Here is a 21534-nt window from a genome sequence, read left to right as displayed (position 1 = left end):
TCAAAAATATTAGTCGTGTATAAAGGCGTTTCATTTGTTTCAGTGACCAAATGCAGAGACAGAATGACCGGGACACCGTTAAAGCTGAGGTTTGTAATACCTTCATTAAAGCCGCACAATACTAGTAACAATCATAATAAAATATCATAGAGGAACAAAGAAATTCAGATATATTATCACAGACCAATTGATTGGTCAGTAGATTATCAATGCCCAGTTTTATAACGGCCGTTCCCAATATACTATCTACAGATAGAGATAAATTACTACTTTCTACTGTCAGTAAATAACTGTCAATAATCTGAAGATGTCCCAAAATACCCGATAAGACATTCTTATCCCCTTATATTGGGACGCGTGAGTTAAAATTTCCATACAAACTTCTATCGCTGCTATGCTATACGTCGTCCCATTGACAGACAGCGTGTACGGATAAGGTAAGTTACCATCGATAGGTTTATTGGGACACAAAAGTCAACGATAGTTATTATGAGAAAAAAGTACAGAAATTTAAATGAATAAATTATACTAAACCTGTATTGTTATCATTATTTGCGTTCTTTAAATGGTGTTACAATGTCAAAAAATAGTCGGAATGTCAGATAAATGACAGATGATAGTATTAAAATAAACGATTAAAAATGTTATTTTTCTATGCTATTGATAAATAAAACATCACAAACGTTATATCTAGGTTAGTTAGGTTAGGTTATGCTAGGTTTTTAATCCCTCCCAAACTTTTCCGACCAATTAGGCTTGAAATTTATTTAGATCTCTTTTCTATCAGTGTGGCTTAAATTTGTCTTACAAAGGACACGTTCGTTTCATAAAAAGTGACGTTTTAAATTGATACCATATAGTAAATACATTACAGGATGATGATGAAGTACCCGGACCTACATATGCAAACGCACCACCGAAGCCTCGTCGTTCAAATGATGGATATAATTCACCCGGATCTGACATGTACGTGTTATGCAATCACTACAAATATAACCGGACTGTTCAGAACAATCTATTAATTAAATTTTGATCTTGCAGATATGACCCAAACTATGATCTCTTAAGAACACCGGCATCACAATATAACATGAGTACAGCTCCAACACAATATCAAGCAAGCTACAAGACTAGTCCACCGAATCAACAATCTACTCAGCCACAACACACTGTCTATCAAACAAAACATCACAATGAGAACACAAATAATCCAGCAATATCAAAAAATATGGATAGGTCGGACATAAACCTTGATGCAATATCACCCTACAACGCTCAATCTTCATATGATACAAGATCTCTAAGTCAACACAAGCAACAAGAACAGTATATTTACAACCAACAACGCAATTTACAAACTAATCCATTCTTGCAACACTATCCTTCACAAGATACCAGATTAGCAGCAAATAGCATTCCCAGCAACCAAATCGAAGATAATAAGACTAAATCCAATGCGTCCCAAAATGATATTTATTTAGAATCTAAAAATAAAAGCAACACTTACGTTGAGCAAAAAGCAAATCCTGATGTTTACGGAGAACTAAGCACATTGAAATCACGTGCTTCTAATAGTACTGTAAATGATAGAGTACCAGAGACGAGAACACCAGATGCTTACAGCCGAGCTGCATTGAATCATTATAAGAAAGGAAAAAATGGAGATTATGAAGATGTTTATTCTCCGTACGCGAATGAGAATGAATTACCGAAACTACAAGCCGCAAAATCACCAAATATCTCACAGCGTGATAATATTAGTATATCAAGTCATGCTACGTCTCAAAAAAATTATCAAGTAAGATTTCACTTAAATTTTACATTGTACCTTAATATTTGTGATAGTTACTTTAACTGTAATATTTTGTCTTCTTTTAGCAGCCCCAGGAAAAAGTTTTTAGTGGACCATCAGTTCTACGTAGAAAAAAAATGCAAGCTAGTGGTGTACAACAACAAATGCCCAGGCCCCACAGCGCAGACTTTTTAGAGTACGAGTCGAAAAATGAATTATTAAATAAATCTCTTCCTGCTCGAAACGTCGGCGAGGGTGCAAGCCATCAACAACGACCGAAATCTAGTCTTGATATTAACTCCTTTTATGATCCAAGTTCAGAAACATATTACTCGGAAGAGGGATATGCAGAGAAGATGCGTCAGTCTGCGCAGTACTTGCAACAGCAAGGATTAGCACCGCGAAATATACAGATACCATTAGCTAAGTATGCCAGTGGTTTGGCCGAGAAACAATTGTCATCGCCGTATACCCAAATTTCCGAAAATAATAATTATGAAACTGAATTTAGTGGAAGACATAATCGAGACAATGTCAGCTATACTTCGAAGTACAGTGATATTGAAGTTGCGAACTCTAACTGGATGTTAAAAGAAAAAGGTGGCGAACACCAAAAGGATTATTTAAACCGTAGTGGAAGTGTCATGAGTGATGGATCTAATGCGAGCTTCATGAAAGATGCTAAACTTGAACTTAATAACGATGGCTTCATGAGATCAGCTAGTGCTAGACTTCCTTCAACTATGGAACGTGATGGCGAAAAGAAAGTGCAACAGGTAAGTCAAACAACTAGTATAATCCCTATTATTATGAAAATAATTAAAATGCCAAATGTAAAATAAAATAACGAAACGAAATGGAAAGTTACCTTTTATGACTTTGTTATTTTCAGCGAGAAGAGTCGATGAAACGCTTACAGGAATGGAAGCAACGAATGCTACAGTCACCTCTCACGCGTAAAAGTACGCCAGCAACCATATCACTGGCAAGGTCTTTGAATCAAAGTCGTCAATCATTGAGATCAGATCAATATAAACCAAAAACTCATTCTAATGCTCCATATAACAGCTATTCTTCTGATGACGAAGGTTAGTGACTAATATAACATGATAGTTAAATTAATATGAGTGAGCATGTATGTTTCTCCTAAACAGTTTTTAAGTTTATTTGAGTAAAATATAAAGGTCATTTTCAAACTAGTTAATATTATATGTAAAATTATGTTGTTTAAAGCAAGCATGACTAGACTTAATAATGATAGTAAATGCATGAGAGAGTAAAAAATAATGATAGATCCTTTCAATATAATATAGCTATTAATATTTTTATTTCGTGCTATTCGTTGTATGTAGATCTTTAATAGTCAGTGTTTAATATGAGGTTATGATAGATATACGGATGATATAAAAATGCCATTTAAAGTAGATTTATTTTATTTATATTACTTGTAATGCAATTTATATACGAGGACTTCGCTTTTCTGAAGGGTACCTTCCTGCCTGCTGGGATGTATCACTAACACTCGCATTTATTATTGGTGGTGGTTGTAGTCTGCATTTTATAAATGAATAAGTATTGTATTTAACAACAGAGCAGGGAATCGATCGGGAACTAACCATTACATTAATAATTAAATAAATAGCACATTAAAATATCTTCGCTTTTGCACCCCAGAGGAAACACCCGGAACTGAACCACAAAACTCAAACGAAGGGCAGGCAGGAAGGTCTATAGTAGAGGATGTAAAAAGTTCTACAGCATTACGACCAATAACCCCGCACCTGTCCGTTTCCGCTGATATAACTGAAAAATCTTCTGAAATACCCGAAATCAATAAACTTGCTAACTCATATGAAAATATTTGCTTTATAACTGACGAAGAAGATGTTAAAATGAAAGAAATTGATAAAGTTGAAGATAAGTGTCAGGCGTTAAAGACATTAGACGACAGTGAAAGTTCCCAAACAACAAAAACTGATGGCTATGAAACCCACGATAGCGAATCTGATTCCGAAATTCAAGTAGAATATACAGACCATGATTTGGATGAGGTTTTATTTGAATCCGACAGTGATGAGAAGCCTTTGCAAAATCAAGTATTGACTGTAAATAAAGAAAATGTAAGTAGCGCGTCTGGGATACCTCCAGTATTCAAAGTAGGTGAAGATCATTATTTACCAATGAGTCCTAGGAAAATGACTTCCATAGAATCTGCTCATCAAATAATATTGGATAGTTTAAGTGTTTTTGATCAGGCCATGCCTTTTATGTATGAAGATAATCCTTATGTGGAAATGAATTTAGGGACTGACGAAGATGACACCCAAACTTATGAACTAGTCTGCGTTAATAATATGAAGCCTGAGCCAGTCTACATGGAACTTAATCATGTTATGCGAAATGAGAGTACGAACTTGCAATCTGACTCAGCTTCTAATTTTGCTGATACAAAAGACCCCACGATTAAGAGAGTATCAAAATCAGACAAGCTAAAAGAAAAAGGAGACCAAATTGAGGTCGATGAAGAATGTTACAAAGAAATATCATTAGAAACGCCTTTTAGTAGATTCAGCATATCAGATAATTTTAGACCAGCATCTTACTATCTGGGCAGTAGTACAACTCTTTTATCAAATCGGGATGATTTTAAAAACAGTGCGATATCACCTCAAAATGTACCTAATTTATCCGCTTCTTGTGATGGTTTAACAGATGAAGCTTTGTCTAAGTATATCTTAGATAAACTAGATAAGTCGGATATTTCTCAAGACAATTCTATTTTGAAAATGCTGACTAGTGAGAATCAAAATATGAATAAAATTCAGAAGAAAGCAACATCTCTTATGATTTATGGAAGTCGGACGTCTATCCACGACACTCTTACAAGAGGTGAAAAAATACGCCATAGCAGAGCAAACTTAGCTAATGATCGAAATAAAATAAATGAAATAGATAACTCGTTTAATGATTATTTAAGTGCATCGTTATTGGACGCAAACCGTGATAGTTCTGATTGTATCGATTCAGATTCTTTTAGAAGTTGTAATGTTGAAAGAGGATCATCTAGGTTATCCTTGGAATCTGATATGAGCGGTAGGTTTGATCAATCCAATTTTTCGTCAGAAATTAATAGTTTAAAAGAAAGTGAAGCGTTAATAGACATCAAAGATGTCAGTGGGCGTGATCTTGAAGCCACAGATAAAAAGCAATCTGTTAGAGATGAAAATCAACCCCGATATGATAAATCTCGGGAACAGCAAGACAAAGACTCACATTTATTGCAAACGAAGACGGACTTGGAACAATATGAATTATTATCGGCACATGACGTATCAGACATACGTCCACGTTTCTCAGAAGGCGGTAATCCCGGTGTTAGTATTTGTTCACACGCTCGATCATCCAGTACTCCTGTAAACAGCAGCACGGATAAATTTTGCAATCCTTACTCAAATAGGGGTTCAATAAGAGAAAATAATATAGGCATCCAGTACAAAAATCTAAGTCAAGAAGCACCAGGGTATATTGGATCGGAAAGTTCTTGCAGTTCAGTGGGTATTTTAAACTCACCCATTTCGTTCTACACAAAAAATTATAAAGGTGAAACACTCACTAGAAAGAACTTAAACAACAATAACATCGGCGACAAGATCAAAGAGTTTGAGACTGAAAAGACAAACCTTAAAAACGAAAACAATACTTCTACTACAGGATATCATAGCAGAGATAGTTCTACTGAACAAAGTGCTCCTTACTATTACTCTGATCTGTCATCACAGGAGCAAATTAATGTTTTACCAGTATCACATTATTTAAAAAATACAAACAAGCACAGAAAATTAAACAATCAACGACGGAGAGGACCATTTCACAAAAAGAATGAAATTTCACATATTCAAAATCCTATTCATGCCAATAATTATTTTCATTCAAATAATTCATTTGAACTCGCTGCTGCTAGAAGTGTGTCGGTTGAATTTCTGAGTGTGGCAGAAAAAGATCCAGAAATCGATACAAAAAATATTTATGAATCCACCACAAGTAAGCACTCTAAAATACCTGAGTCTATAAATCTAATTCCTGGTTTAATCTGTAAGAGAAATAGCGCCTCAAACAACCAAATTGAAAGACTATCTGTAGAAAGCGGGGTTGCTCAATCTAGATTAAATGAAAGAGTATCTGTAGGTAGTATGTCATCCCACTGCAGTGAAAATTCTTCGACAACTGTGTATTATGACGCTGAAGCTGAAGCATGTGCGTATGAAAATGTATGTATCGGAGAAAAACAGTGGGATGAAGATATTTTATGGAGAAATAATCTTAGGCGTGTTTCACATAGACACGCTCGTTCAATGGATGACTTAGACTCGATGCCAGACTATACACAATCTCCAAATACTCAAGATCTAAACAGTATAAAACGTGTTAAGAAACATGCTGGGAATAAAGTCAGCAGGAATGTAACCTATGTTAATTGCGATATGCAAGCACAAGCGTTAGGCAGTGTTAAAGGTAATTGTCTTCTCAAGTCTAACAAGACAGACGATAACGACGTATACGTGAGTCTTGCAAATGAAACAGAAGTCAACGAACAAATTGATGAAGGCGTGTATGAACAGTTAGCAATAGAACAGTCAAATGATTCTAATAAGCTGTTAAATTTGGAGAAAAATAAGAAACAATTTGAAATCGATAGAGAAAAGTTGAGACAGTGGGATTTGATGTCTAGCGGATTAATGAAGGGTGGATCAGGGTGCGTACGGGGTGCGGTCGTAGGTGTTGGTGCGAATGAAGCTGTTTGTGGTTTGAACAATAGAATAGAAAATGCAAGCAATGAAGGTACCCACTAAGATGTGGATCCATTCAATAACTTACGTAAGTTACATTTCCTTTGATTATCGGCAAAGCAAAGTCGTGATTATATCATTTATATATTTAAAATAACTGTTTGGCATTTTTATGGATGAGATGAATTAGATTGAGAAACAAGATAAGGTGTAATATAGAAATAAACGTGTGAAAGCATGAATTGCCCTTTAACACTGTAAATAGCAAACTATATGAATTTTTTCATAAAAGCACACTTTATCCTGTTTATTTTAATATAAAAATATTTTTTGTGACTTTAAATTTGAAATGGGTACTGATTTAGCCTAGTATTTAATGGTGTAATGAAATTTGCAGCATCTATGACGATATCAGCTAACGAAACAAATAAAAACAACAATCAAGTAAATCAACAAATATTATCGAAGAAATCATGCCTTGGTAGCAACACTTCAATTGGCCGAAATAATAGAGACGGGAACATACCGGTCAGAGCAGTTAGTCCCCGAGTAAGATGGGTGGAAGAATCGGGTGACCAGTACAACTTGCAACAGATGTCGACATCACAGCAAAATGTAAATATTATTATCAGCAACTTTATTATCTTTGTTTCTTGGCTATAATAGTACTGTGTTATTATTAATAATAATAATAATAAACTTTATTAGCAACATAATTACACTGCAGGACATTTTAGGTCGAAATTTATATCATTAAACAAAGGAACCTATAACAAAATAAGTAATTTAACAATAACATTAAGAAGCAGTGCAATCACTTTAGTGTTGCCAATCGGAGGCCCACTCAGTATACGTCGAGCCCTCTGAGGCTTGACACTGATTTTCAGTGGGCACCGTGTTTCGCAGCACGTACAGCGACCACGACATTCAAATAAATCGTGAAGTAAAGTTACTCCAAGTTTAAAACTTTTATTCTTTATCCTACCTCTGTCACTACAGAATTACGCCGTCTCGAATACGAGATTTCGATAAAATTGACTTTATATTTCATGATTATATCAGGCCTTGAGTAAACTGATATATATTGCTTTTAGTTGAACGCATTGTCACCTACAGAAGATTCGTGGACTGTATCTAGATCTCCATCTAGAGCATCTCAACAACCCATAAGTGCTGTAAGCCCAAGAGTAAGGAGAAACACAGATACAAGCGATTTGGTAAGTTTAAAATACTAGACGTAAATCTTATTGAAATGACGTTCTTTGACACGTTAAACAGCTTGACGTCCCGGGTTCGAATCCCGGTAGGTGCAATCATTTATATGATGAATATGGATGTTTGTTTCCAAGTCATGGATGTTTATATATATTTATGTATGTTTAAGTAAGTATATTGTATTAAATATATAGTTGTCTTGTACCCATAGTACAGGCTATGCCTAGTTTGGGGCAAGATAATTTGTGTAAAAGTGTGTCGATATTATTATAAATAGTGCATGGTACAAAAAAACTCTTTCCCCTTGCACCACAGATAATAAAGAAATGCATGCACTACTAGCACAGCGCATTTTTATTTTATGTACTAGGCGAACATAAGTGTTGTAGAGTTAGAGAAAGAGAACACAATGTAGCTACGTAGTTATGGCATCCGAGACGTATCAGTAGTATGGAGGTTTGAATTCATAATAGTTTTTACATTTAATGCTGCACATTTCATGATAAGGTGATAATTCACGCCGTCGTATCGTCTCTGGTCGAGCAATTCGTAATATCATTAATATTTGTAGCATGATACCTAAGATAGCTTATTTAGGACCAGTATTTTTTTTGTTATACCATAAAGTGGAGCTTTATCGCATAATATTATGTTATTTATATATTTTGTTTTTTGTTAATTTATGTTGCATTAGTATATGTGTGTTTGTCAGCAAAAGGAAATGCAAGCGCGTGAGTTATTGGAAGTGCCGACGGCAGGGGAACTCTTGGGTAGGAGTCATGAGGAGTTGGTTCTTCTATTGATACAGTTAAGACGACGTCATGCGGCGACGCATCGCTCCATTGAACAGTGCTGTATTCAGATCAGTAGCATAGAGGTGCTTATTTTGTTTTGTTTCTATGCTTTTTTGTTTGTTCATATTATTATCAGCTTTATACTAAGACCAAATATACTAGTTTTAGTAGATTTTTTGTGTTTATTCTTTTGTTTGTGCATGCTAATCTCAGAATTGGCTTAAAGGATTTGAAGGCCGTTTTAAAAGATGTGTTTTGGAAAACTTCCCTTGACATTTAATGTTTGTTTCGTCCCAATTAGTTAAGTTAAAGTTAGTCCCAAAAAGTTAAGTTGATTGAGTTAATAAACGCTACTCGGCCGAATTAGCTGAAATGTTTTAAATGTATTCAACAATACAATAAACAGAAATAAATTGCTGCTCCAATTTTGTTGTATTATGTGATATACATACTAGTGCATAACTAGAATGAACTCGGGCAATAATTCATCTCTAAATAATACACCGTTGTAAATAAGATTCTCAATTCCTTTAATTTTTTGTGGTATTGCTTATTCTTCTGAAATAAAAACACACACGGCCATACAAATAAACGTAGTATACCTGAGAACAAACCAAAAATATGCAATACATTTACAAATTGTGATTTCGATTAAATTGGTTTATTCTGACGTATAATTTTTACCGCGTTTATTTGCATAGCTGCCTGACATTCGAAAACCTTTTATATCATTGTATTGACAGGGTTTTCAGCGATATAGTTAACAGTTGGCATATTCTTGGTTAATCCTCAGGTATAACTTTATATCAAGTTTATTTGTAAGGTTAAAATTGGATTTTTATAATGTTTTTCAGGAATGCCTCAGTTCCTTAAAAGCCATTGAACGCGAAGAAAGCTTACGAAGACTAGAACAATTAAAGATGCAACTGATGGATTTGGAACAACAGTACGCTAAGAGTAAACCATTGGTGCATTTAGTTGACAACATGGTCAAACTGGGTTCCCTTTACAATAGACCTGGATCGACGATTGAGAGACTTGAACGCAATCAGAGACTACGGCATAAAGTTCTTGCGGAGCATGCTTTAGAACAACAGCGGTAAATAACTATTTTATTAACTTACATTATGAAAAATCTTTTATTCTCATTATCATTTGGGCACCCTTTAATGAAAATTATTTCAAAGGTGGCGACGAGAATGTTAAATAAAATACATATTTCACTAGAAGTTTTAAAAGATTGATTGGTTCAAAGTAGTATAAAAGAATTTCTTACCATATTTTTTCAATATTAAATATTTATATTCTAAATAAGATGGTTAAATCACTTGTTCGAAAATATATGCTAGAAAATGTATGGGAAATTCGAGCAGTCTATAAAATGCGTTCAAGCGATTAATTGAGAGAAAAGTTTAGTGAAATTAATATGTTAGTACACTGCCACTACATATACGAGAACCTCCTATACGCTCATAAACATAGTAGCCAATTTAAAAAGAATAGTGATGTACATAATGTCAATACTCGATGCAAAGATAAACTCGCAATGCCATCTACTAGGCTCCGTAAAATTGCAAAATATTTTAAAGTGGATTGTGTTTATATGTGTGTGGGATATTTTATAGTAAATTCCCAAATGATATTAAAGTATTACCAATTCAAAAAAATGAAATGTATTGTAAAATAGTAGATTTTACAACGAGTGCACAAAACGAACCATTTTTATCCGAGACTTTTAGCACCCCAGCCGAAGGCGAGGATAAAATGGTTGTGTGTAATTTATGTGTTTTGTGGACGAGTTATAAACACTGCTTTTCATTTCGATTGCGAGGAAATAAAACAGTAGTTTAACATGGACATGGACAATTTTAGCAAATTTGACGAAATTAATAAACGCACGAAAAAACAAGACCTGTTGCCCGCCGCTTTTTTTAAAATCTTACGACATTGATATTAGGCTTGGGCTCCATACCTATACAGCCTACCATCAAAATAATTTTGTAATATATATATATATATATATTTAATTAATTAAATAACCTACCGTATGTTAATTTAAATTTTAATATCTTTTATGTCTTAAAACACACGAGGCAAATTAATTAAAGTAAATATTATAAAATAACAGATTCTATCTCTGAACTTTTTTTTTGTATTTGGCAGTATGGCTCACTTTCTTTGCCTTAATATAGATATATTTATGAGTAGATACGTTAATGCACTTGTGCACAAAAATCGATTTTGTGCAGCCTATATCGTGCACAAATAAGCAATTTCAGAGCATGAGAAGAGAAAATTAAAAGCCTAATATAATGTGAAAGATTATTTAAATGATAAAGATTTCTGGGAAGGGTTTAATGTTTTTAAATTTTACACTCATTTGAATGCTATTGTTACTCTTGTACTTCATCCTGACTTGCATTAAATAACTTATAAAGCTTAGCAGTGAATAAAGATTGAAGAAGTAGTTATATAAGAAATGGATCTATGAATGGTGGTGTTCTGAGCCAAAAAAAACATACACGTCATAGAGTAAACCTAACCCTAAAACACGTAACATAGACTAAGTGCTTTTGTCTGATGTGATTAAAGAAATTCAAACATTTTTCCAGTTGGTTGGAAAGTGCCGCAGCTGGGAAACCATTAGAGACAGAGGCCGCTAGAGTAAGAGTGGCTGAATTGTGGGCTTTAGAACAGGAACTTGCCGATGAAGCGTCCATTCTACAAGGACTGAAAACTGACAAGGATGCTATCGATAATTTACTAACAGGTAAAAATTTTATAGTGATTGAAAAGATAATGTTTTAATAAGATAAAAAAAAAAACAAATTGTTTAGATATTTTTATAGAACAACATCTCAAATCAATTTCCTAATTTGCAATTATTTGGGTTGAGCGGGTTATCAACTGTAGATCCTGTAGCTACAACCTGACAGTTGGACAAGTCATTCTAAGATTTATGGACCATACGTCGCTCGAACGGTTGGCTCAATGGAGGAGTGCTCTGATGGAACCCGAGAGGTCGCGGTTCGAGCTCCGCATCTTTTATAAATTTTGGATACAAATTTAGTATTTTAATGTTCTTATTTGTAATGGTTAAACTACAAACCTATCTAACTAGCATGATTCTAAAAAAGACAATATTGTCTTAGCTAAATCTATGGTATTATTATGAAAAGAAAATTTTTCATTGTTTCTTAGATAAAATAATGTAATAATATGATATATTTCTTAATTTAGTATCAATACAAGTGCTGACTCGGCAAACGTTGTTTTGCCATGTAAATGAAATGTCATTTTCAGATTTTTTTATGGTTTATTATTCGTTATGGTTTTTATTGTTTATGGATAAAAAATCACCATAATTTATGTACTAAAACCTTCTCCGAAACACGCTGCATCTAATGGTATAAGTATTATTCCGATGGGTTTAGTAGTTTTCGCAGTATAACAGAAGGAAAAAAAACGGTTCTCCAATCAATTTGCCTGCTTTATTAGTATAGATACTTTGTGCAATTATCTAAGATTTTTGTTGTGAAAGAGTGCGTTGTTTTATATTTTGTTCAGATTTTGGTGGACAATAATTAGTAAGAGGCGCGATTCAACTCGAACTCTCAGCCGTAGCTCGTTAAAATTATTGATTTAATTAAGTATTTTTGTAAAGGGGAGTGTGAGACTCCGTTTGCATAGGATGCTGACTAGATTATGGGTAAAATAATGGCACCTTTTTCTGCTGTGAAGCAGTAATGTGTAAGTATTATTACTGGGCAAATGAGACGTAACATCTTGACGAGCGCAATTGTAGTGCCGCTCAGAATTTTTGGGTTTTTCAAGAATCCCGAGCAGCACTACAATTGTTATGGGTAGGGTGTGTCAATTATCATAAGCTGAACGTCCTACTCGTCTCGTCCCTTATTGTCACAAAAGAAGGTAAATATTGATTTTATTAATAATTTGTCTACAGGTGTGCGACAGAAAGTGAACGGAATGAAGTTAGATGAGTTTCCTGGCACGGGCGGAGGGTTAGAAGCTGAACTGGCACGCGTCCATGCGATGTTGGCGCACAATTCTAAGGTTTATAAGGTTTTCATCTATGTCATGCACTTATTATTGTTATTGTATGGAGTTTTTTTATTTCTACTATTAATGTTCAAAATATTATCTTCGCGCCTCAATAAGGCTACTGGAAACCCAAGCGCTGGCAGCTATTTCGGTCAACGGATCAGCCTTGCTATCCAACGCGATAATGCTGCCAGTATTCTTGGTACGCTTCCACGTAATGAAAGTTTTAATTTTATGTAGTCGTAGTATTGTAAATATAGTTATAAGATTTGTTTTGTTTGAATAATAAATATGATACTATTAATTAAAATTAAGGAATAATTGAGAGCAAAATTCAAAGAAATTAACATCTTTACTGTTGCTTCTCAAAATATTCTTGATAATGTTATGTGTATGTACATAAGTGAATTAGTTAGGAACGGTCATAACCATAATGTTAACACCAGGAACAGATATAAACTATGCCTACTACTCGGCTAAGTCGAGTTAGTAAGTCTTTTGTGGGGCGATGTATGTCGCAGGGATATGGTAAAAACAGTGATTTGGTCATATCACTGAGGATGTTAAAATAACAACACGATTTTATCATCTCGAAACAAATCTAATGATTTGACCAAATGCCAGAGTTGGTTCGGTGAAATGACAAAAAGTCTTTTCTTTAGTATTTAAAAGGTTTATTTGGTAAGACATAATCTGGTAATAATTTAGTCTCATGTCTTGGGCGGAGTGGGGTGAGAGTACCCTTCCTCCCGGGAGAGAGATGTCCTCTGTCCCCAGGCATCACTCCTATGAAAAGGCAACGCATTCTCTTGAAAATCAAATTGATGTAAACTAACCTCAAAACAGAGAAATGTTTCTTTAATGGCCAGATAGGCCCATATAAGAAACAAAAAACCACGAATATTCGGGCAGAAAACTTGTATGAAAATACATTTCCATTTTGTATGTATATATTTGTAGTTCGTTAAATAATTCTGACTAGTTACAATGTTATATAGAAACAATGTTAAAACCTTTTTTAAATGAGATGTCAAAATGACTTCAAATAGCTTTTAATATGTAGTAATATAGTAATTAGTTTAAGGATTGGTCTCCGCTGCGCTCCAAAAAGATACCGCCTGCAGGTGTAGTTGAAATGCCACATGCTTTGTTAAACTTTGCTAATAATTGATACTAAAATGTCAGGGTGCGTAGTAATACTTTTCAAATAATAATACTACAAGAAATAAGAAAGACACTGGGATCACATATCATCAGAAAGTATTTGGTATTTTATTAATTTAGGTATATATGTAAAATAACACGAAGCGTATGTTACAAAATTTGAAAGATGCCATTGAGTGTCAAGATGCAACACACACAAGCATCTAATAGTTGCCGTAATAAAAAAGCTACTGTTCTTAGGTAGTGCGGTATCGGTTGGAGCGTAGCGGTGACCGATCCTTAATCTAAGATGTTGAATTTATTTTTGAAGTTAATTTCCTAATATTATTATTGCACGTAGATAGTAAGCACTTATTACTCAGGGAAAGTGCGATCCCACTACTCAGGTGTATAGAGACCCAAGGCTTAGCCTCGTGCCTAAAAACTGCACCCTCGTAGAATTCGCTAACTTTATTCCCTCAGTGAGTAATAGAGTTTCGTTGTCATAGTAATGCTTGTTACAGAAATTGGAACACACAGTTGCTGAGAATGCAAGATTGGAGCGTGAACTGCAGCAGTTGCGGCGTGCCTTGCGAGCCAGACGGGCGTCCGCGCCGCATCAAAACCACCCGGCCCATCCCCCGCACCAATCACATCCCACCGCAATGCTGGAAGATGGTAAGGATTTTGAAGCGAAAACTTTAGATCATTTATCTACACCCATGCTTTAAATCCTCTATTAAAGATTAACACCTTTATTAATATTAAAATTATTTATGCAAGTGCTGTGTAATAAGGGGTATTAAAACACGAATGTGGGTATAAACTGTGGATAACGGTGTGGGTTCTCACTAAAATTAATTTAATATCTACTATACTTTGAAATTGTAAAATGTATTGTGTGAACTGTTTGTTGTCCCTAAGAAATAAAATAAAATAAAAATAAACCTTAAAAAGCCAGTCCTAGTAACCATTACATCACCCAAACGAGTGTTGTAATGTTGTACTGAATTTTATTGCAGCACTCGTTTGGATGATGTAATGGTTATTAGGACATTGGGTTTTTTATAGTTGGCAATAAGCTAACTGTTTTAGAATCTTTAATAGAGAAATTAAAGCATGGGTGTAGATAAATAATCATTACATCAAACGAGTGTTGTAATGAAATTCAGTACAACATTATATTATCATCCGTTTTTATAATAACACTCCTTTGGATGATATTATGGTTACTAGGACTTACTTTTTTAATGTTAGCAGTAAGCTAACTGTTTCAGAATCTTTTATAGAGGATTCATATTATGGATGTAGATAAAGTCTTGTATGCAAATGTCGATAGTTAAGTATGAAAACACTCATGTGATACTATTATCACATTCGTGTTTTAATACCCCTTATTACATAACAGTTGCATAAATACCTATTATACGTCTAGATAGACTGTGACAGCGGTGAACACGTCGAAAAAAATTTAGGTTGACAGTTAACCTCTTTTGAGCACTGCATGTAGCCAAAGAGAGACATAGACTATACTAACAGAACTATTGTCAGAAAGTTCAATCCTCAGAGGAATTACGACCCTCAGCAATGAGGAATACGACGAGAGGAGGAGGAGCTTCATGAGAGATCAGCGAATGAACATCGGGCTGGATGGTATGTTATCACCAACATCCCGGTTGTTTCAAGACGTATGGTCAAAATATCCGCACCGCGCTTCACGACTTTTACATTACATCTGATGTCCATCTGTGAAGACAATATTTATACAATTCAATTTTTATTTAAGCCCACATTTCGTAGTCATTTGCACCTTTGAAAACGTTGTTCTGGAAACGTCACCTTGAATTAATAATGTAAATTTGCACCAAATAATATATATTGCGTACCGGAAGATGCAGTGTTGGTAGGCAGGCCCAAGAACGCCGGAATAGGTTGTATGCGGGCAGCACAGGACCAATGGAGGTCTTTGTGGAAGGCCTTTGTCCAACAGTGGACGTCTTCCAGCTGATGATGATGAATCAATATTATATTCAGTTTCCCTTCAATCCTTTGAAACGTATTATATTTTAATGAAAAAGATTTGTCCTCAGAGGTGACACGTGTTCAGCAGCTAGTTTCAGCGCTACAGCGTCAACGACAAGAGCTAAGTAGAGCGGTGAGAACTCTGACGCAGCAATCTCAAGCCTTGCAGACGACACACGACTCTATGCCTGGTACGATAGTTATTTTACTAATGTTAAAAACTCGGTGCCCGCGGTGCTATAAGATATCCACGTGGTAAGGCTGTTGATTTTGTGGTCCACTTCTGTGTATCGAGCAATGGGGTGCGTTGTCGGGATTGGAGGGATGGGATGGGCTGAACTTCGTTTAACATTCTGCTTATTCGGTACAAAAAAATAAACAGAATATCTGTACCTCAAAATAATAGAAACAAAAAACAGCACTTAAACTAGTTATCATTTTTATTATTATTATTATCATTATCAGTTGTCCCAACCTCTTGTTAAAAATGCAAAAATGAATTAAATCTTTTCAGTAGTTCGCCCGCCGCCGGACCGCACCATAGTATCGCGCACTTGGTTGGTCATTGTCGTAACTATTAAAATATTTGTTCAAATGTTGTAATGTGAACGACAAAGTTTAACTACTTTAAATTACAGAAGCAAATAAAATTATTTATTTTGATTTATAGATCAATTTGCTACTACCAAATGTGCAGTAGAAATAAGTTATCATTTTTTATATGTATACTAGCTGACCCGACAGACGTTGTTCTGTACATAATAAATGAAATACTGTTTTTATGAATTTGTCAATAATGTTTCATAACATCAATAATTATTTCATAAATATGCTCGCTATTATTATAATGAAATTGTTTCACAGCAGAATTGTCAAACCATGCGTTAATATTTCATTCATAGAAAATATGTCCATACAAAACAAATATTGGAAATAAAAGTAATGTATGCGGCCCAAATCTTATCTCTCAAGTTGGAATAAACTGCACTCCATGAAGTAATCCCCATTAAAATACGTTCATTTGTTTAGGAGTCCATCGCGGACGAACAACGTGACACGTAATTCATATATATTAAGATATTATTATGTTTGTATGTATGGTTCACTTTTTTAGCGGCATGAAATACACATGAAATGACATAAACAACAATAGCTCGCAGTAGCCAGAACTTTTTCCTACTTACTTGATACATATACACAATATTTTAATAATTTATGGATTATGTTATTTTGATGTCTATGATATATTATTGTAAAGTTTCATTAAAATGCGTTCAATAGTTTTTGCTTGAAAGAGTAACAAACATCCATACATAAAAACTTTTGCTATAAGATTATTAAAGATTTATATTTATATTAATCTTTTAAAGGAAATCGTCAACAACAAGGGGTCACCACAAATTGGCAAGAAACAAACTTGGACACAGGGCATACGAAGGACCACGGCCACCATTATGACTATGATAGCCAGATTCTGCGTCCAGGGCATTATGGCCAGAATGTCGAGCCTTTGTACGTCGACACAAGAAGTCCCAATGACGTCACATCGCCAATGAGCAGCCAGGATATGCAACACTCCGCGTTCAGTAAGTAGTAATTCTTACAAAAATTAGTATAAACATGGAGTAACACAAGGAGCCCAGTCATTGCTTAGCACGATGATCCACTTTTCTTGGTCTTTACTACACAGAATCTTGTTAAAATTGATAAATAGTATTGCCAGACACTTCCCATAAATCTACTATGTCGAAACTATAAAAAAATCAAATTTACTAACTGAGCACTTGACAGAGCTAGGAATAATACAAATTATATTCATCAGTTTTTTGTAAAATAAATACTTGTACGTATTATAAAATTACATACAATAAACTAGAGATATATATATATATATGTAACTGTAAAAAAAAGTTAATGTTAAAAAGTGAAATATCGAGTCAATTACGAATATTTATTTGAAACATTTGACAGGCCGCTGTATTTGACATTAACAATAGCTTTATGTTATGACGTCATCTAAAAATTGTCAATTACCAACAGGGTGTAGTAAAACCCTTGGTGTGACGATGAGGAAAAAAATTACTCGTAGTCACACTGGTGTGACAAACTGGTGTGAGCACGAGTCGGGAATGTCTTTAACATGTTTGTTATCGCTAAATACAAATTCAAATATTCTTTAGCAATATAGGATATGGTATCACCTATTGAAAGTCAAAAACTACCACGCATTCCAAAAAGATCTCAGACCTGAGAAACAATGGGTACAAGATACTCAGCGGGCTTGTCTTATTTTTTTCATAATAAATATGGTTACAAAATAATATCGTACAATTTAACTTATTATTTAATAGCCTGAGGGCGGTCGCTCCTTTCCCAATCTGTAGCATCATTAAGAAGGTCATTTATGTTTTAGTAACTTTATCAATGAATTATGCTCTGCACGGTGACGAATAGCATGTAATAATGATTCCATTCTAAACTCTCTTTCAGGTAACTTATCAAACGTCGAGAAACAAGAAATAAAAACAGTGCGAATTGTCAAGCGAGAGAGCGAACGCCGACAGAGAGATAGAGAGAGATCTCTCCAACCCATGTCCGACTGGTCTGGCAACAACATAACCAATATTGACCAGTTTCTCGAAGAAGAACTAGTACAACCACTGCATAATTATCGAGCAGCGTCCGTACCGCGCACAGATTATACCAAATTCGAAGAATATTCCGCGAAGCAAAATATAGAAGCACCGTACTTACGCTTCGAAAGAAACATGGAATTGAGTCCCAAATATCCTTCAAGTCCATCTCTATCTAACTACGACTTCTCTCGTGACTTATCTCTCAGCAGCAGTTACCAAAAGAGTTACGATCGGTCGCCATACGACAAAATGTCTACGTCGACGCAGTACTTAAACAGTCCCACGGATAGTTCTAGAACATTGACTAATGATCCGATTTCTAAAACCAGCAGCGTAATGAGTCTCACGAGATCCAATTTCGAACTTTCACCGATATTTAAGAGCGAGGCAGCTAAACAAATTATTACGGAAATGTCTGATACGCAAAATAATGGGTCTCTTCATCGGCGACAAGTGCCCAAAGAAAAGAGAAGGCATAATACTGCGCCCCATCATTTAAGCGCAAAAACATTGAATGAATTGCCTAGAGAAGGATACAAACATGATGTGAGTATTGAATATTATATTAAAGTATTTTTTTTTAAATTGTGGTTATCTCAGAAAATTTCTTGCTTGATTTTGTCACGGACGAGTTAAAAAAATAAGGACTCCGTGTCACCTTACATAGCAGTGAGGCACCAAAACAAGCCGTTAAACGAGTAGATACATAGCCCCACGTATACACTTACACTAATACAAGCCGATCGGCCGCCATTATGAGATTTGCCATGGTCTGCGACAGATCAGTTTGCGTCGCAATAAAATATTTTAAAAATGCCGTCGTGCTTGGTGAAAATGTGTAAAAACAATACTATAAAAGTATTTGGATATATGATTATTTAAGGGAGAAAAAATTGTGTAACTGGGTATACCCCATAACCGCACACACACTAGCATAAAGGTGCTTCACTTCCTAATATCATGGCGCGGAGTCCTTTTTTACTAGTCCGTGGGTTTTGTAAGGATTATTGAACATTTAAATTTCATTATTGTAATATTATTTTTCTAATAGCGCGTTCGAAAAAAAAATAAAATCTATTACAATAAGAGCGCGGAACCTAACTATTTTCCGATACTAAAGTTTTTCGATAAATCTCCCTATATAGTAATAATAATAGTATGAAGTGAAATTAATATTCATTACATTTACTATGAGAATACATAATCATAGATAACTATGGCAGCAAAAAATCTAAGTACTACAGACGTTTGTATTAAAGATACCTACATAGTGTTCTTCTGCTGCGGCTATATTTTTGCGAAAAGGCGAAGATTTTTTATTTAGCAATACGACACAAGGAATTCATCATTTATACAGAGTGACGCTATAGTGTCTACATTGAATGAACACACGTGTATAGAGCTATCTAAACTTAATCGTAAAAACAAATATTCTAAAATTAAAAAAAAAATTGAAATTTTAAAATAAACAAGGTATTTATATAGGCTACACTAGCGCGCGGCTACTAGATTCCTTAGAGGTTGTTTTGAAATGATATTATGGAAAATTTATTTATTTAGGTGAATAATGTATTTTTATTTTTTTATATATTTTTTATGATTACGGTCAAGTAGTTCTACCCATGTGCTTATTTAAGTCGCCATTGTTCGTACACATTTTTTTTTAATTTTTTGTCAAAATGAGTTTTACTGAGTTTAAATATTCTATTTGTATGGTAACGTATATCCGACCTATTTCTTTCATTATCAATATAATTATTAAAACTTCTTTTAGGTAAGGTTACATTATAATGTAGCATACGGTAAGCTTAAGGCTAAGTTAAAAATTTATTTTGTTTTGTCATTATTTCGATCGCCTTTTGAATTTAATAATATCTATTATTTTTATGTACACTGAAGCATGAGGCAAGTTTTTTTGGGCAGTTTATTTTGATCTGCGTATATCTCATAATTATTCATTATATCTTATAAGCAGGCTATGGCCCGTTCTGTGGACGATGCGGATATGGAGCGAGCTCTACGTGGTGCAGCCCCAGACGTGGTACGCTCTGCGTTACCTTCCAAAAAGATGACAGATTCCATCGACCAGCTCCTAGCTGCACCGCAGAAAATTCTTATACCTGAACGGTATATACCTGAAAAGGTATGACTTATAAGTATTTGATGTATTCTTATTAAATACTGGCGAAACAAACAGATGTTGTTTCGCCCGTACGTGTCGTGAGCAAATAAACAAAACTGATAAGTTTTTGTGCATGTCTAAGAAAATTACAAATATAACTTTACCACAATTTTATAGGAAACATTCCAAGAATTTGGAGGATTTATTTTTGCATCGTACATTATGACAATAACCTTAAATAAATGTCCATGCCATTATATTAATACGATTATCGACATAATACTTCTTAAAATTATGGCCTGGTATTAAAGAATAAATATAATTCTTTGAAAAACTCAAAAAGATAGTATAAATATCGTAATATACTTTGCTAATGGGATGGAATCTTATCAAACCAATTATAAAAGATAGTCCTCGAGTATCAAAGTAATATTGTAGTAGCAAAGGTGGAAAAAATTTATGCGATGTTTTATTTTCAATTGTAATTCGATTGTTTGGACAACGTTTTCAATAACGAATTTCTAGTAGCAGATATTATTGCTATCACCTTTTAATTACAAGATCTTATCTATTCATAGTTATGTCCAATATAGTTATATTATTATTAATCATAGTCCAATGCTATCTGTCGATAGGTTATTCAAATGTAAATAAGCGTAAAAGGATAGGTTTGTCTACCTCTAGTAAGTTAAACTAAGGAAAGATAAGTTATTGAAAACGGCCCTAAATGAATAATTAATAAAGTATTTTTTCATCCCTATAAAAGGTGTCATTTAAATGTAACTATCTTAACTGTAACTATGTCAGTTTGACATTAATTGTTTTTATGTATTTCAATTTACTGTTGACAGACAGTTTGACTTGAGACAGAAATATTTTGAATTTGTTTTATAATTAAAAACGTAGGTAGTAAGAAAAACTGATGTAAAAAGAGAAAGACTGATGATATTCTTGCAATTTT

General features: G+C 34.3%; 1 protein-coding gene across 7 annotated transcripts in view; it reads left to right on the top strand.

Annotated features, from left to right (window-relative positions):
• Positions 1 to 21534, top strand: part of LOC126970504 (uncharacterized) — a 116957-nt gene that overhangs the window by 80152 nt on the left and 15271 nt on the right. For 3 of the 7 annotated variants that reach the window (XM_050816442.1, XM_050816445.1, XM_050816444.1), the window contains 7 exons: positions 44 to 89; positions 875 to 966; positions 1042 to 1798; positions 1879 to 2568; positions 2685 to 2880; positions 3467 to 6667; positions 6977 to 7126. In XM_050816442.1, coding sequence (XP_050672399.1) covers positions 44 to 89; positions 875 to 966; positions 1042 to 1798; positions 1879 to 2568; positions 2685 to 2880; positions 3467 to 6642 — 4957 coding nt within the window. In that variant the 3' untranslated portion in view covers positions 6643 to 6667; positions 6977 to 7126. Of the gene's footprint in view, positions 1 to 43; positions 90 to 874; positions 967 to 1041; positions 1799 to 1878; positions 2569 to 2684; positions 2881 to 3466; positions 6668 to 6976; positions 7195 to 7673; positions 7797 to 8506; positions 8672 to 9442; positions 9688 to 11200; positions 11359 to 12552; positions 12672 to 14317; positions 14472 to 15883; positions 16007 to 17185; positions 17402 to 18305; positions 18998 to 20423; positions 20595 to 21534 lie in introns of those variants that run through there. The other 4 variants (XM_050816448.1, XM_050816447.1, XM_050816446.1 and 1 more) reach the window with 4 other exon arrangements.

This window comes from Leptidea sinapis, chromosome 21 (assembly GCF_905404315.1).
Source record: "Leptidea sinapis chromosome 21, ilLepSina1.1, whole genome shotgun sequence".
Classification (NCBI taxonomy): Eukaryota; Metazoa; Arthropoda; class Insecta; order Lepidoptera; family Pieridae; genus Leptidea; species Leptidea sinapis.
This window is presented reverse-complemented; position numbering and strand designations above follow the sequence as displayed.